At 45.1% G+C, this 15328-nt stretch overlaps 1 protein-coding gene across 20 annotated transcripts in view; it reads left to right on the top strand.

Annotated features, from left to right (window-relative positions):
- The window catches only part of LOC6554202 (protein lap4), a 62657-nt gene extending 47789 nt beyond the window's left edge, over positions 1 to 14868 (top strand). For 8 of the 20 annotated variants that reach the window (XM_026977996.1, XM_026978011.1, XM_026978009.1 and 5 more), the window contains 6 exons: positions 1009 to 1165; positions 1556 to 1844; positions 8817 to 9299; positions 9749 to 9884; positions 10254 to 10439; positions 12381 to 14868. In XM_026977996.1, coding sequence (XP_026833797.1) covers positions 1009 to 1165; positions 1556 to 1844; positions 8817 to 9299; positions 9749 to 9884; positions 10254 to 10439; positions 12381 to 14018 — 2889 coding nt within the window. In that variant the 3' untranslated portion in view covers positions 14019 to 14868. Of the gene's footprint in view, positions 1 to 1008; positions 1166 to 1555; positions 1845 to 5914; positions 7316 to 8816; positions 9300 to 9748; positions 9885 to 10253; positions 10440 to 12380 lie in introns of those variants that run through there. The other 12 variants (XM_026978001.1, XM_026978045.1, XM_026978034.1 and 9 more) reach the window with 6 other exon arrangements.
- The last annotated feature ends 460 nt before the right edge of the window (positions 14869 to 15328 follow it).

Raw genomic sequence — 15328 nt, 5'->3', positions numbered from 1 at the left:
GCACTCCTGCTGCTTTCACTTTTCCCCATGCACTTGCCGGCCCTTCACTCCATCGCCCTTGGTTCTACGGCTTGCTTTATTTATGAGCTCTCGGACTAGTGTGGTCTGATGGTCTGGCTGCTCCTTGCTGCTCCTTACTGCTCCTGGCTGGAGGGTCGAACCCCACTAGTTCGGTATAAGGTTGCAATTTGTGCAGTTTAACGCTGGCCTTTGCCCTGTTTGCCTTTGTTTTGTCTCGGTCGTAGGGACCCGGCTTCCTCCCCTCTTCCCCGTTGTACTTTCCCACCCAACTGCTGCCATTTAATGACTTTGTCGTCGTAGTCGCAGTCATCGTTGCTCTGCAGGCACTAACTATCCAGACCGGGTTGGCTTTATCTGGCCACTGTGTCTCATGTTGCCCAGCACGAGGAATTGCATGAAAGCATAAAACCGACAGTACACACGACTTTGGGTGATAAATGGCCAGCTCCGCTCCGGTTTGGTTCGTTCCGTTCTAACCCACGCAGCTGTAATTTGCGCCCTCTCCAGTTCAATCCGAACTCAAATCCCAACCCAAACTCCAACCCACAACACCCCACCGTAAATTATATGCCCCGAGTGCAGGACACAGCAGCACAGACCCGAAAATGTCGGCTTGGTCACTTTATGATTGAGCCAGCCTATGGCTGATCCTGCTAAACTCGAACCGAAACGCCCTTTCTGGGCGTGACCGGTTCTGGACAAACAGACAGACTGTCCGACTGACTGCCTGCCTGCCTTTTTAATAAACTTGTGTAGTGCCATCAATTTTCTTTATGGCCATTTCGGATTTTTCAGCGCTGGCTTTGAAAATTGCAGTTTTTCCCAGTCATTTAATTGAAAATATGGCTGAAGGCTGATGGCTGAATGCTGCCAGCGTTTGAGCTTTATCTGTTTATTGATTTTTCTTTCGTTAAATAAATCCTTCGGATTTCTTCTTTTTTTTCTTGTGCGTTGAGTTGCTAACAAAAAGGTTTTGCAATTTTCCAGTCAACACCTGCCGACAGGGATGGAGATGGAGCAGAGGAGCAGCAGGACGAGGCTAGAGCCAAACCCACACCGACTAAAGTGCCTAAATCGGTTTCCGATAAAAAACGCTTCTTTGAGTCAGCCATGGAGGATCAACACAAGCCCACACAAAAGACAGGTGAGTCAATGGGTAGCGCGAAAAGTTCCCTGATTGAATGAGTGGCTCAATGATGTCGCCGTGCACTTTGCCCAAGCCGGTGGTCCTGCCACTTAAATCTCGCTTCTTGGCCCAAGTTGTCAATCAAACCACTTATCTGCGGTTGCCAAGCCACCACAACGGTGGTCGTCACCTTTCGCTGCTCGGCTGGCGTAATTAGAAAGGGGTGGCGGGATGCGCGGTTACCTGGTGCCATTTGCATGACAAAGTCTGGAGCTGTAGTGGTGGAATCCACTTAGGCAGCTAAATGGCTAAGCTGCATCGGATCACTATTTATTTAATTTCCCAACTTAATAGCGGGGCGATGTCCTAAGCTTACACTGATTTTATGCACTCTGCTCTCGCTTGCAGACAAAGTTTTCTCATTCCTGTCAAAGGATGAAGTGGAAAAGCTGCGACAGGAGGAGGAGAGGAAAATTGCAACATTGCGCCGTGATAAGAATTCCAGATTACTGGATGCCGCCAACGACAACATTGACAAGAATGCCGCACACCACAAGAACAAGACCAAGAGCAACAGCAACAGCAAGAGCAGCAGCGGCGAGGATAATGACGACAGCGACCAAGAGGAGGCCATCGCTCGCGAGGATTCCGTTGACAACGCCGCTCTGGGGCACTTCGATGATGCGGAGGACATGAGGTGAGTGCGGATGTGCGAAGCTCTCATTTCGGATTATTGGTGCTTGCATTATGCGCTTTTTATGTTACATCTGAATGCACAGACACTCTATACACACACTCCACACCAATCCACCCAATCAATCAATCTATCAATCACCCTTCACCCCATGCGATATTATGATAAGCATACACCCACGTCCCTACACTCACACTCACCCTTACACTCACTCACACACTCAAACTCAAACTCAAACTCACACAACTTTCACGGTGTTTGTGCATTTGCTTAGTATAATCTCTTATGCAAAGTTGAATTTTTAGTTATATTGGTGAAGTTTTTCCGCTGCCTTTTGGTTTGGTTCTGGTGCCGGTTCTCTTACAGCTGCTTTTACATATGGGTTGCTCTTAAGTTTAGATGCCTTCAATCGTTCACATTCAAAAGAACACCACACAAAACACCGCCACTTTTTTTTTACTATCCATGCAGTCAACTGACGGAGCTGCTAATCATCATTGAGACTTAGTGTGTTATTAAATAAGGATAGCGGTCTATGGCTGAGTGTTCTTTAATAGTAAGTACACTCCTCACCACAGACACACACACTCACACTCACACACACACACAGTTGCATACGATTATAAGCGTCTAAGCCCTAAGCAGTTTAAGTTTTATGTAGCACTTAAGCGTTGTATGGACTCGTAAATCGCAGCCAGACTCCCAGCCCTTAGTCTACTTAAAGTGTAAGGGGAAAAAAAACAGTGAGAATCTCGAGAGGGAGGTGGGGGAAAATGACGGAAAAACATGTTATGGTTCTGGCGTTGAAATCTTTTTACTACATAGACCACGCCCGGTGGGCTTCGAATCTCATCTCGTGTATATGATAATCTAGTCGACGCGGCAGAAACTCAAAAGTGTAAGTATATCCGCTGCTGCTTTACTTAATTTTTTGTTCTGGCATTGCGTATACGCAATGTGCGCCTCCGGGCCTTCACCCTTGCTCTTCCATTTGCTCCTCTTCCTTCCGCGTGGGCGTCCTTCTCCGCTCCACACCACTCGAATTCCCTGCGGCACAATGCCAGCTGTTTTTACAATTGAATAACTTCATTTGGGCATTCCGCAAATTGCGTTTTGTGCGTTTGCTCCACTCAACTGGGCGGTGCCAGCTCAGGTTCGTACACGGATTTGGATTCGGATTCGGATTCGCTACGGCTCTCCGGCAATGGATCGGCAAACGAGCCACCAGGAGAGCATCACGCAACACGTACGTATAATACAGTGCCCGCTGGGAATCGATGATTTTATGCTAAGTGTGTTGCAGTGAATTAAGCGCCGCGAATGAGTCGCGGCAGTAGGAGATTCGGAAAAGGGCACACTCGGATTTGGTTGGCTCAAATCATATTTTACACCCTGCTCGAAACGGGCAATTATAATTAGCGCAGTGGTGGGCGGCAGGATCCACTTGATGGGTCCTCAAACCACTGTCGATGGCATGCAACACGTAGCAACCGCAACCATTGTGTCAAAGGGCAACTAGTTTTCCCTCTGTGCGTGAAAAGGGTGCCAACCAGCGGCGAACAAACAAAAACTGAACAATGAAAGAAACTAAAAGCTTATGCCAGGTGGCACCACCCAACCAACCAATGCTATGGTTGCTCCAACCAACAAAAGCGCCACCCATCCGCCCGCCATGGCAGCCATTTCATACGCGGAGCTGACGCTTATCAGCCAACTTTCACACATATGTGCTCCGCTTGGTTGAAGGACTCGCAGTCGTCGTCCCCACGCGATGTTCCAGTGGCTGGCTCTAACAACATTATATAATGAGCAACAACAAAGTAATTTAATACAATTTCGCCCCAAAGCTGTTGCAGGAAAACATTAAAAAGAGCGCAGCCACCAAGCGTTGGCCAAAGTCGCCACTGGAATACCCTTCTCAGGTCATTAGCCCAACGACCAGTTGACCAGTTGTCTGACCTCTGCCATAGACAAGAACACACAGTCTGATGTTTATGTGCTGTTTTAGTTTATAAAAAGTTATCTGACTGATTAGAAACTGCAACCTGTTTCCGGCCACAAGGGTATTCACTGTGGCCAAAGTGGAAAAAATAATAAGTGATAAAAAAGCAGAGACGTGTGACAAGAGCAGATATCATATATCTTGACAACGGGTTCATGACATTTAAGGACTCCGTACTCGTCCTTTGTGTTTGCGAATAGAATTAACTCTAAGAATAGAGCAACATTTCCCGAAAAGCATAAAAAAGAGAGGGCTAATTTCACTTTAGCGTTTATGTACATAGCTTTACAAAGCGTTCAAGGGAATTTCAAAGGAGACGTCCTTTAACTCTTTAGATATGCGATGCTTTTATTTATCTCTGCCGATCGCCAGCGGCATTTGTTCTTCTAAGCCTGCGCACAAATCAAGCCGCCAGAACTAATCATTAAATGCTTACAAATTTGGGAATAAATATCTTATGACTTCATAGTCCCGCGGAGCGTAGAATTCGGCGCAATTTTCCTAGCAGTCGCCATCGTCTGGTTGTCAACTTGGCCGAGAAGACGAGAAGGTGGCCTTGAGGTGGAATTGGTTGGGGCGCAGCTGCCAAAAGTTCGGGAACGAAACGGATGGAGATCCGACCACCCTGCGCCGTTCCCAAAAAACCCGCCTGCCAGCTGGCTTTACAACTTTACATGCATAATATAATAAATTGAAATGTGTGTTATTATGTTGTTCGGGCCGTAGCCTTGGAATTCATAACGAGGAAAAGAAGATAAACATGTTAATAACCTTGTAATAAATTTCTAGCAAGAATTTCTACTAGTTTCGTTCCTCTTTCCTGTTCTTGCTTACATTTTTCCCATGCATAAATTTTATAAAAAAACCAAACAAAAAATAAAAAAGAAGCACGGAGAATATATGCCGAAAAACCCATATCAAATTAGCCGGCAAGACAGTGTTCTCCAAACTATTTGTATTTATATTCAAATTAAACTCGTCTAAATCTATAAAATTTGTGGAACACAAAAGGCTTGCCAGATCCGTGTTTATGAATTTTATTTGCGACATCAAATTGGCTTCCGTGACGACAAAAACCTAGTCTCGATGTCGGCAAAACGCAATCGAATTCTTAGTCGTGCATTAATCGTCTAATTTATTGTTTGATAATTTATGTACTATTATTAGTTCTGTTCCGTCTGTTCCGCCGGGCATCCCACTATACTATTTTCTGCTCCACTCCGTTGATGGCTGATCGCCGAAGATACCGCCGGATTCTACAGATACTCGTACATATACAGATGCAGATTGAGATACTCCCTCGCTCTCGCTTTCAATTGGTTTGCTTTAGCGTTGCTTTTGACCCTGAAAAATATTGGCAGCGACAAGACAATTGGTGGATTTTTGAATGTTTTGTGGTCAGCTGAGATGGCGGCGCGGTGTCGGTTGTTATTCTTTTTTTTTTGGTTTTTTTTTTTTTGTGTCTTCTGTCGGTTTTTATATTAAATTTTTTACATTTAAATGTATATGTTTGCGGCCGTTTGCTGCTTGGACGTTTTTGTGATTTTATGCAGATGAAAATATTTATGTTTTGTTGATTGCGCATAAATTAATTTATATTTTATGGCGTTGGCGCTTCGTTCGTTCCTCAAATGGATCGCGCCGCGGCGTATGCAAATCGTACTGCCGTTGTCTGTGTGTCTGATATAAAAGCATAATTTGACCTTAAGCTAAAATGAGGGCGTTAATGATGTTTTTGTTTTCCTTTTCCTTAGTCTATTTTATAAATTTTTTTGGTTCGCTGGACGGTAGTATGCGTTTTTTTGTCGGCTGATTGTTTTGTTTGGGTTGTTGCTTTTTTGGTCACATTAATATTAATTACAACGTCGTGGAAATCCCAGCTACATTTTGCCGCAGACAGAATAAAATCCCCGTGGATAAAAGAGAACCAAACCAAACGAAAAAGCGGCGGAGATTGCTTTGCCGAAGGAGCATTGTGTTTATTATTTTACAATTAGCTTGACTCTCTGCACCTTTTTAATTGTACACCACAAAAACCTTTCTGTTTCTGCTTTCCAAACCACTTTTGCAGGAATCCACTCGAAGAAATTGAAGCAGTATTTAGAAGTTAAACTAAACTAAGCTCTGACACCCTCACTACGACTTGTGCGAATGTGACACGTTTATTAATCATAGCTTTAAGTGTAACCTCCATATAATACTATGTATGTAAAGTGTTCATTTCGAACGAGACTTTTTTCGAGACTAAGCTACACCTCTACTGAAGCGAGCAGTAAACCAACTAATCTGCAATATAAAGTCATTTTTATACTGCGACACGAAAACTTTTTATACCCGTATGCCCCGTAACATGTTAACGCTGAAACGTAAACTTTATAGAGTGACAACTACCACAAACTCCGCCCCCACAGCCACGCCCACTCTCACCTGATATGGATAAAGGCATGGTGTTAATGCCACATGCTGTCTCTCCCTTTTGCATTTTATTAGCCTAATTATTTCTCTCTTTTCAAATTGCCCAACTTTCCGAACAACAACTACTAGTCTGTCTGAGTTGGCTACACTTGAAATTTTTCAGTACACATCCTGCACACTCACACACCTGCAGCACTTCTAGGACCTTCACACACTCACACACACACAGAGAGATATACTACTATACTTAACTGCACACGTATACTAAACACCCGTACACAAACGAACTCCAGTGCCTTGTGTGTTGCTTGCATAATTTATATGCGTTTTGCATTTTTGAAATGTTTGTTATTAAAAATAATGATTTTTAGAGCAGGACAAGAAGTCCAATTAGTTGTCTGTGTTCCTTTCGTAATGTCACCTTTGCCTCCCGGCACTTTTTTAATTGCCATAGATTAATGTGTGTAGATAAAGTCACGATTTCGCAGTCAGACACGCAGGTATTGTCGGGTTAATGTCGACTTATCGCCTTAGCGATTTTAAATCCTCGGATTACGATGCATTTACCACGATTGTTACTCGTTAAACATACCAGAATCTTGAATTTAATTTATGAAAACTCAACTAATTTACAGGGACTCGAGGTGTTCTATTTATATGCCCATTATAGGAAGTTAGCGTTTATAGTTCCTGAGTTTTATTTCGAAAACAAGCTGTCAGCAAAGCAAATGTATTCCTAAAGTCTCCAGCTGGTTAAGTTTTACGATAGTCAAACGGTGTTATAACTCTCGATATATTTTATAAATATTTATATGTTAATATCTGTGAACAAAGCAACCACATAAATAAGAACTGCTTAACGATGTATTTAAATAACTACTGACTATGGTTATGGAATCACACCAATATCATTACCATTACCATTACTATTATTAATCATCCACATATGTACGTATTTGTCATCGATCTGTGCCATACATATTTTATGTAACTCTGTTATTTTGCATACAAAAGAAGTACAATTTATGATACTAGAAATAAAGGCGAATGATTTAAATTAGCTTTACTGTAATTTATTTATCCCACCAATCACCACATTCCTGTAATTGTTAAACTTTAACCAATACTCAAGCACTCTTTGGTTGTGGTTTTTGCATTATTTAGCTCACCTACTTTTTACCACTGCCACTTGACTTTTATTGGGGTGTTTTGATTATACGGGCTTTCATCATAATGAGCAATTAGCAATTGAAAGATGAAAAACAATCATTTAGAGCTGCGAATGGATGGGCTTGGGTGAAAAGAAAGTTTCATTGGCCATTGCATAAATCTGTCAATTGCAAAAGTTGAACGCGCCGGAGTTCGTTTGTGGGTCCCAGAACATAGAGAACATAGCTTGGATTATTGTTGGAGGCGCTCGGTCGAGTGCAGGGGCAAAGTTCATTTAAAAGTCGAGAGGACAAATGAATGAATAAAGGGAGCAAGGAGGCAACGAAATGAGCAAGAAAGGAATCCACTAGAATATTATAAGTGCAGTTTCCTGGGTCAGGAGCTCGGCGCACTTTGGCTACTCCACGTAGCCTTAGTTGGCTGCTTCATTCCGGATCCTGGCTCCGCCAGATTCCTCGGGCATGACATTTGCGTAGGTAGCGAGAGTGTTTCAACGAAAAGTTTCTCTCTCCCTTACCGCCGCTGGTGCTCCAAGGACCAAGGACCCAGGACTAAGGAGCCCGGCGGCGTTCAAATTGAAAAACATAAATCACTCAAGCAGAAGTTGCTGCCAGCGACTTAGTAGTAGTAGAAGTCGTAGTAGTATGTAGTAGTAGCCCCGGCTTTGTGTGAATAATTTCGTATTAAAGTTAAATTGAAAGTGTGTAGCAATTTGTTAAAGACTAAATTCAGTTTAGCTGCAAGGAGGGCATAAAAAAGCCAAGCGAGCGGATAGGCCACAAAGTTCAGACAGAAGGAAGGAAGGATTCCAGCCAAAAACCCATTGCAAATAGTTCTAAGGCGCTTTATTTTAAAATTAATTTTGCATACTACTATGCTGCTGCCATGCCGAAGCTCAGTGAGCATATATGTACGACCAATGTTATGTAGTGGAAGACGGCCCTTGCCAAGTTGTACGACTCCACAGACAGTGGCTCCTCGACTGCTCGACTCCTCGGCTCCACGCTAATCTCCAGCTGCCATGTTATTGCACTTGTTGGCAAAGTTTTTCAAAAAGTGATTTTGTCAGGGGTTTGGCGGCTGGGGTCGCTTTCTCCTTTCGGGCTGCAAACTTTACAGTATGTTTCTTGGTTTTTAATTACAACAAATTCGACTTGTTATGCCAAAAAGTTGCCAGGGATACCAGGGCACGTACGCAAGTGTGACTAAAAGAAATTAACGTCATTATGTTTTGTAACTGCTCATATCACGTGCTAACCGCATCTCACCGATCCACCCTTTGGTTTTGACAAGCAAATAATTTGATTAAATTTACATATATGTGTGTGTTGTTTTACTTTTGCACAATTCGAACACGAAAACCAACTCCAACCAAAAAATTATGACAGAACCGCACAAAGTCTGGCGCCGACAATGCCACATGCCCCCAGCAAAATACCCAAGCAGAAGTTGAAAGCGAAACAGATTGAGGCGACTCCTCCTACACCCACGGCACTTGATCCGCCCAAGCCCTCGCTGCTGCCCAAGCCAAAGGTCAAGGTTGTCATTCCACCAGCACTGCAGCAACGTCTTAAGCAGCAGCAGGTGCAGCAGCAGCAGCAACAGTCCCAGCCCGAAGAGCCCTCGATTCCGGAGGAGGAACCTCAGCAGCAGCAGCAGCAGCATGAGCCGGAGCCGGATTCGCCCACCGCCGCAGGGGGCAGTCGCATACCCGTAAGAACCCTAAAGGCCGAACGCCGCGCCCTGGCCTTGGCAGCCCGCCAATCCGGACTGAGTGTGGAGGAGTATCTGAAGCGACTGGAGACGCAGGATGATAAAGAGTCCCCGGTTTCGCCCACAACGCCCACTGGCAAAAGCCGTTCCATGATTAAGTAAGTTGAATGCGTGACGGTCAACGAGTTGACATGCGTGCAGGTCCGGGTCCATGTCCAGGCCCCCCCGAAAGGTTACAGGTCAAAAGTGGTCCAAATGTGGGCGTGCGATTTGCCAGAGACTAGCCCCTGGCCTAGGTTGGACTATACAGAACACCCACACCAAATGCACCCACTCACGCGAGGCAATGCGAACAGCTCTCAATGTTTCCGTACATGTATATCTTTGTATATTTCTATATGTCGATTGGAACACCTACTTCTACATCTTTGTTTTTAGTTAGCGGTGTCTGTTCTAGCCACACCACTTCTCCTTTCTCTGTCTGTAAATACAATAGTCATATCTTGTAATTAGTTTTGCTTAAGCCGGAGTTCAGATTGAGTATCAGTTGCCCACACATCTCGAGCGGAAGTTATATGTGCTAACCAACTGTTTCTCGTCCATTTAGTGCTGAGAAGCGCGCCTCCTGGCGGGCAGCTCGTCTTCGATCCCTGGAACAGGGAGCCGTCGAGGCACAAGATGTGATCAAGAATATGCGCAAGATGACCGACGATCTGATCACCCACGAGTCCAGGGCCAGCGAGGTAAGTTCCCCAGTCGGGGTGAAGTCCATGAAAACTAACCGAACCCATAGCCAAACCCAAAAACCATATACATTAACTTGCGCCCGATGAGATGGAGGAATGGCCCGAAATTCGCCTGCGAACATAACCAAAAACGAGCAAAAGAACCCACATAGCTACATGGTTTGCTTCACTAACTAACTGCAAGAAATACTAATATCCTTCAGCCCCTCGATTGTAACTAATGAAGGTGCAAAATCGAATCGAGACATCGGGATCGGCAAATGTGCATCCCTCGTGAATGAAAATTTAAATGGAAATCTACTCCCCTACCTAATACGTTTTTCACCCATTTCTCTATCTCTTATTTATTGTCTACCCACTAATCAGGCTCAGCCGAAAATAGTCTTTCCAAAAATTGCCATAAAATCGAGCGACGGTCCAGTCATTGTGCGCGAACGCGAGAAAATCCTCGATGAGAAGATTGTGCGCCGCACTGAGGAGGTGGCATGCCCCATTACGGGGCGCCCTCAACTGCGCACCGTCGAGTACATTGAGAAAATCATCGAGACGGAGGTTAGAGCCAGCAAATCAAATTCAAACCAGCAATTACTGTATTATATATCAATTGGCACCAATTTGAGTTTCGTTTGAGCATTATTATGGGTTGCATACCGTCCTAGACACATTATATATACCTAATTATCGGCTACTGTTGCCGTTGTGTTGCGTGTGTTTTGTATCCCAGCAATTGTAGTCCGTATTTCCGGTTGCACATTAAGTACATTTTATGCACCCACACCCATAAAGCACTCGCCAATGTCTCTCATTGTACAAAGCAAACATCTCACGAAGAATTCGCGGCATCGTCTTAATTATTTTATAGAGCTCATCATTTTTATGGTCTGTTAAAAATGTCTGTCCGTCTGTCCGTCTGTCCGCTCGTTCGTTAGACCTTCTCCGATTTCCTTGGCCCTCCATTCCGGGAAAGTTTGTCCAACTGCTGAGCGCCACGTTGAGTAAAACAAATTTTAATATCCTTGAAGCACTCAGTTGCCAAGGGGATTTTGTTGACATTTGCCAGGCTTACGCGACCAGGTGCTTCACGCTCACGCCGACGAGTCTTCGGCGGAAGTGCAGCGCATAAAAAGGACAATAAGCCACTTTTGCGAGCCACCTACGCCAAAAAGGTTTTCGCTCTTCGAATGCGGAGCGCGTGAGCGAGCGGCCAAAAATTATTTCAAGTTATTGTTTGGCATTTGAGTGTCGCGGTTTTTTTAAGGTCGAACCCTCGAAAGAGTTTCATTGTCTGTTTTCAGGGTTTGTTGTTGTCACGTGTCTATAAAGCTATAACGACTCAGTCGACCGTCATTTGACTCTTGATTCTGGATACAATTTTTAGTATGCGAACGCATTATAATGACGCGCTGCTTTTTATGGCCGAGTCCATTAAAATTAAGGCAAAAGTTTTTTGGTTTTGGCTGTTTGCTCGCAGGGGCAGCCGACTTTTAATGAGTTTCAAAATAAATACATACTTATATAAAGAATGCAAATAAAAACAAACAAACCAGGCAAACACGCTAAGAATTTTATGCGCTATTGTTATTCTGCGGGCACGTGTTTCGTTCAGGTTTTTTTTTTTTTTTTTTTTTGGCATTTTATTTTCAATTTGCCAACGAAAGGAAGGAAGCGGCATCAGAAACAAGCCAAAAGAATGTCAACGGCAAGAAAGAAGGCCTTCTGGCTAGCAAACTGCAGTTGCATCGCATCTGTGCAACTGCAAGCGAAGCTTTAGCAGTATCTGATTCTGAATCCGAATACGGCTGTGGTTTCACTCTGGTAATTCGAGTGCAAAAAACTTGCCTGCAGGGCAAAAGAGACGGAGACCCGAGCCTCCTGTCCGGAGGCTGACCCCGTTGCATTGAATTCGCCGCAGGATGTCGCCGGAGCAGGCTCTGTTCTCGGATTGCCTGTCAGCTGCAGTTTAGTTTCGGCTTATCGTCCCGGTCGGGATTCTTATGGGCCGGAGTCTCCCGCCCCAGGACCAGATGAAAATGCTGGCAATTTTCTTTTTTAGTCGTTTGTCAATTTGCCTCATATCACGTATACGACTAGGCTGCCCCCGAGCGTGCCAGCTTCTCGAAATTCGCCCAGGTCGTGATCGGATCAACTGGAACTTTAAAAATGTTGCACGTTCACTACACAACCGCCCACCCACCCATAATTACTAACTTTAACTAACACCTGTACCTGTACATACAAACATGCGTAGCCTTCACCATCTGTTTTTAATGCATCACTCCTTTTGGCCTGGCTCACATCTCAGTTCACCCGTCAAGCTGTTCGTTTTCCACCTGGCTGTATAAATTAGCTTTAAGCGCTTTGAGTGGGTCACACATCTCTGGTTGCGGTGCCTGCTTTCTGCTTTCTGCCATCTGCTTTCTTGGCCTTGCTTCCATTAGTAGTTAGTGTGCTGGCAAACCGAATGCACAACGTATCCGACTCATCTACACTTAGGTGGAGACCTGCAAGGAGCGCATCATATCCTTGGAGCTGCAGGTGCCCGAAACGGAGGACGGGGGCAGGCTAGATGACACGCAACCGCCACTGGAACTCGAGGCGGATGACTTCCAGGACGACGAAGATGACGACGACGACGACGATGAGGAAGAGGAAGAAGAAGACTACGAGGATGAAGATGAAGAGGAGGACACCGCCTCCATTGTGACCGTGCAGGCGAACAATGAGAAGCTGTTCCTGCGCCACGATTCCGATACCTATGGTCCTTCGTCCATTGAAAGTGTCGCATCCGGCAAGGTGCGCATCAAGCCCACGCCGCTGTCCCTTCACCAAACGCTGGCCAAGGAGACCACAATTGTGGAGGTACTGAATCCCGTCATCGGAGGCGACGGCAGTGCCCGCACCATCCACGTGAGCGGTGGCATGCCCTTCGAGGAGGACGCTTTTGAGCAGGGCGCCGTGGCCGTGCTGCGCAGCGAAACTTTCGTGCTGCCAGGAGCCGCCGGCGGTGGCAGGTCTGAGTTGTCATTAAACGCTAAAATGAAAACCGTGCTCGAGGAGCTGCTGGAGAACGAGCGCGTCAAATTGAATTTGCAAAAGAGTCTCGAGGGCGAGGAAGCGGAGGACGATGACGAGGACGAGAGTGGCAGTGCCTATGGCGACGCGCGGGACGATGTGGGTAGCGCCTATGGCGATGCCATTGACGATGTAGTTGACTTTGGCAGCGCCACGGTCACGAGCCGCTCAGCTAATGATAAGGAGGATGTCAAGAATGGGAATGAGCAGCTCCTCGAGGAGCTGATTAAGGACAGCAACCGCAACACAATCATTGCTAAATTGGCGGGCCAATTGTCAGACGATGATGAAGAGGATGACGACGAGGAGGAGAGCAGTGACTCCTCGGACGAGGATAGCGATGACTCCGACGAGGAGGACAACGCTCAGGAGCAGCTGAATGTCACCTATGTGCAGGGCGCCCAGGTGATCGAGAATCTCAATACACTGGCCACGGGCGGAAAGCTGCAAAAGTCGCAGACCTACACCACCATCAAGCAGGCGGAGGAGCCAAAGGAAGAGGACACAAAACTGGAGGAGGAACCAACCTCGGAGACGCCCTGCGGAGCTGATACCCTGGCCCAACTGCAGGCCGAGCAACGCGCCCTGGCCGAGATCTCAAAGCAGTTGCGCAAGTCGGTGGAGGATTTGCTCAGCGCCGATGGCGAGACGGTGGTGGAAACTCAAAGGACATACACTTTGCCCGCTCCCAGCGACAGTTCAGCCGTGGTCACCGTCACCGAGGTGGTCAAGAAGCAGAAGAAAAGGAAAAGCGAAACCGGGGAGGAGATTTTCAATCGCCTCCTAAACGCCGGAGAGTCGGAACGTCAGGTTTTCGACCGACAGCAGGGTGAGACCATCACAACCACCACCACGACCACAGAGGCTGTGAGCTCGGAGGACAACGAGCCGAGCACCAGTGTGGTGACCACCACGCGGACTGTGTCCAATATCGTGACCAGCGGCATTCCCAGGCCAGAAACCAGCAAGCAGAACAACCGCAGCAGCAGCAGCAACAGCAACAGCAACAGCAGCAATAATAACCGCAACAAGAACAAGCGAAAGGGCAAAAAGAAGTAGGGGATATCCGGCAGCAGCTGGAAGGAAATGGGCTGAAGTGTTCAAGTTGCGTATACGCCGTGTGGTGGGTATGGGTATGAGTATGTGATCCGAGTGAAACCCTACGCGCACAACCTTCCGCACAAACACACTCACTGCCCACACACACACACACACATACAAACACACATATCAGCGTGTTAGAGGGCTCGTTGTCATCTCTCTATATTAGAACCACTAATTGTATACATATGTATATTATGTATGTACGATATTCGCATATGTATTGATAATTTTAATTAATTGTGCAAATAATGTGTCCCCTGCATTTACAATATCCCATTTGTTACTAATCATCAAAGTGTACGCATTAAAACAAAATATTTTCATTGCAAATTAAAAACAAATCGAATTGCCGAATGATATATTGCAAGAATTTAACTGCAAATTTAATGTTGTGCAGCAACCGCAAAGAAACGACAACAACACAAATCGCCACACTGAGCCCATCAGAATTGAATTAATACGACAACAGCATTGGAAGTAAAAAAAAGGAAACAAAAATCTTATTTAATTGATTTAAATAATTTCACTTTGTTTGCATTTAACTATCATTTGCATACTGCATCTGGTTTTTCTCCCTCATTGCGTTTTTTTCCAAATGGGCTTTGCTTATTTTCCACAAATTAAATTTACGTTTTATGTTCTAGCACAAAAAGTAGGAGCAATCCCAAATCCGTGCCCAGCAGCCGGCCGAAGTATCCACGATGATCCTTCACGAGAACCATTTTTAAACTTTAAGCATTCCGAGTGTCCGAGTTTTTCGGGCATACTCTTATTAGTTTTAGCCATAAGCAAACTAAACGCAAACTAAATGAAACTAGATTCGAAACGAAACGTCGAGAGCCGAGAACATAAATCAAATAATCGTAAATAATAATAGTAGTTAGCAGTGTGTAAGAGCGTCCAGTTGTAATCCGTAGTATGTAACACATGGCATAAGCACAACTATGACAAATGTCCTATGGCGATTTCAGTTTCCACTTTTATACAAATGTAAAAATATTTACAAGCAATTTTATGTAATACCTTATGATATTTAGTGTGTAAACTCGTCTTTTTATGAAAACGAAAGCAAATGCAAACGCAACCCGAATGAAAATAAACAAATTGTATGGATTTTTATTTAAAAAACAAAGAAAAATTGTGTACATTTAATTTGCCGGTGAGCATCTCGTCGTATTGGGCGATGCTTTATGGCATCTGAATGTGGATTTTCTGTCATCATATTTGCGGGGGCGTGTGTAATTACGTCAACAGTATTTTCTGCA

Source organism: Drosophila erecta, unplaced genomic scaffold, assembly GCF_003286155.1.
Source record: "Drosophila erecta strain 14021-0224.00,06,07 unplaced genomic scaffold, DereRS2 tig00000000-arrow-pilon, whole genome shotgun sequence".
In the NCBI taxonomy this organism is placed as follows: domain Eukaryota; kingdom Metazoa; phylum Arthropoda; class Insecta; order Diptera; family Drosophilidae; genus Drosophila; species Drosophila erecta.
This window is presented reverse-complemented; position numbering and strand designations above follow the sequence as displayed.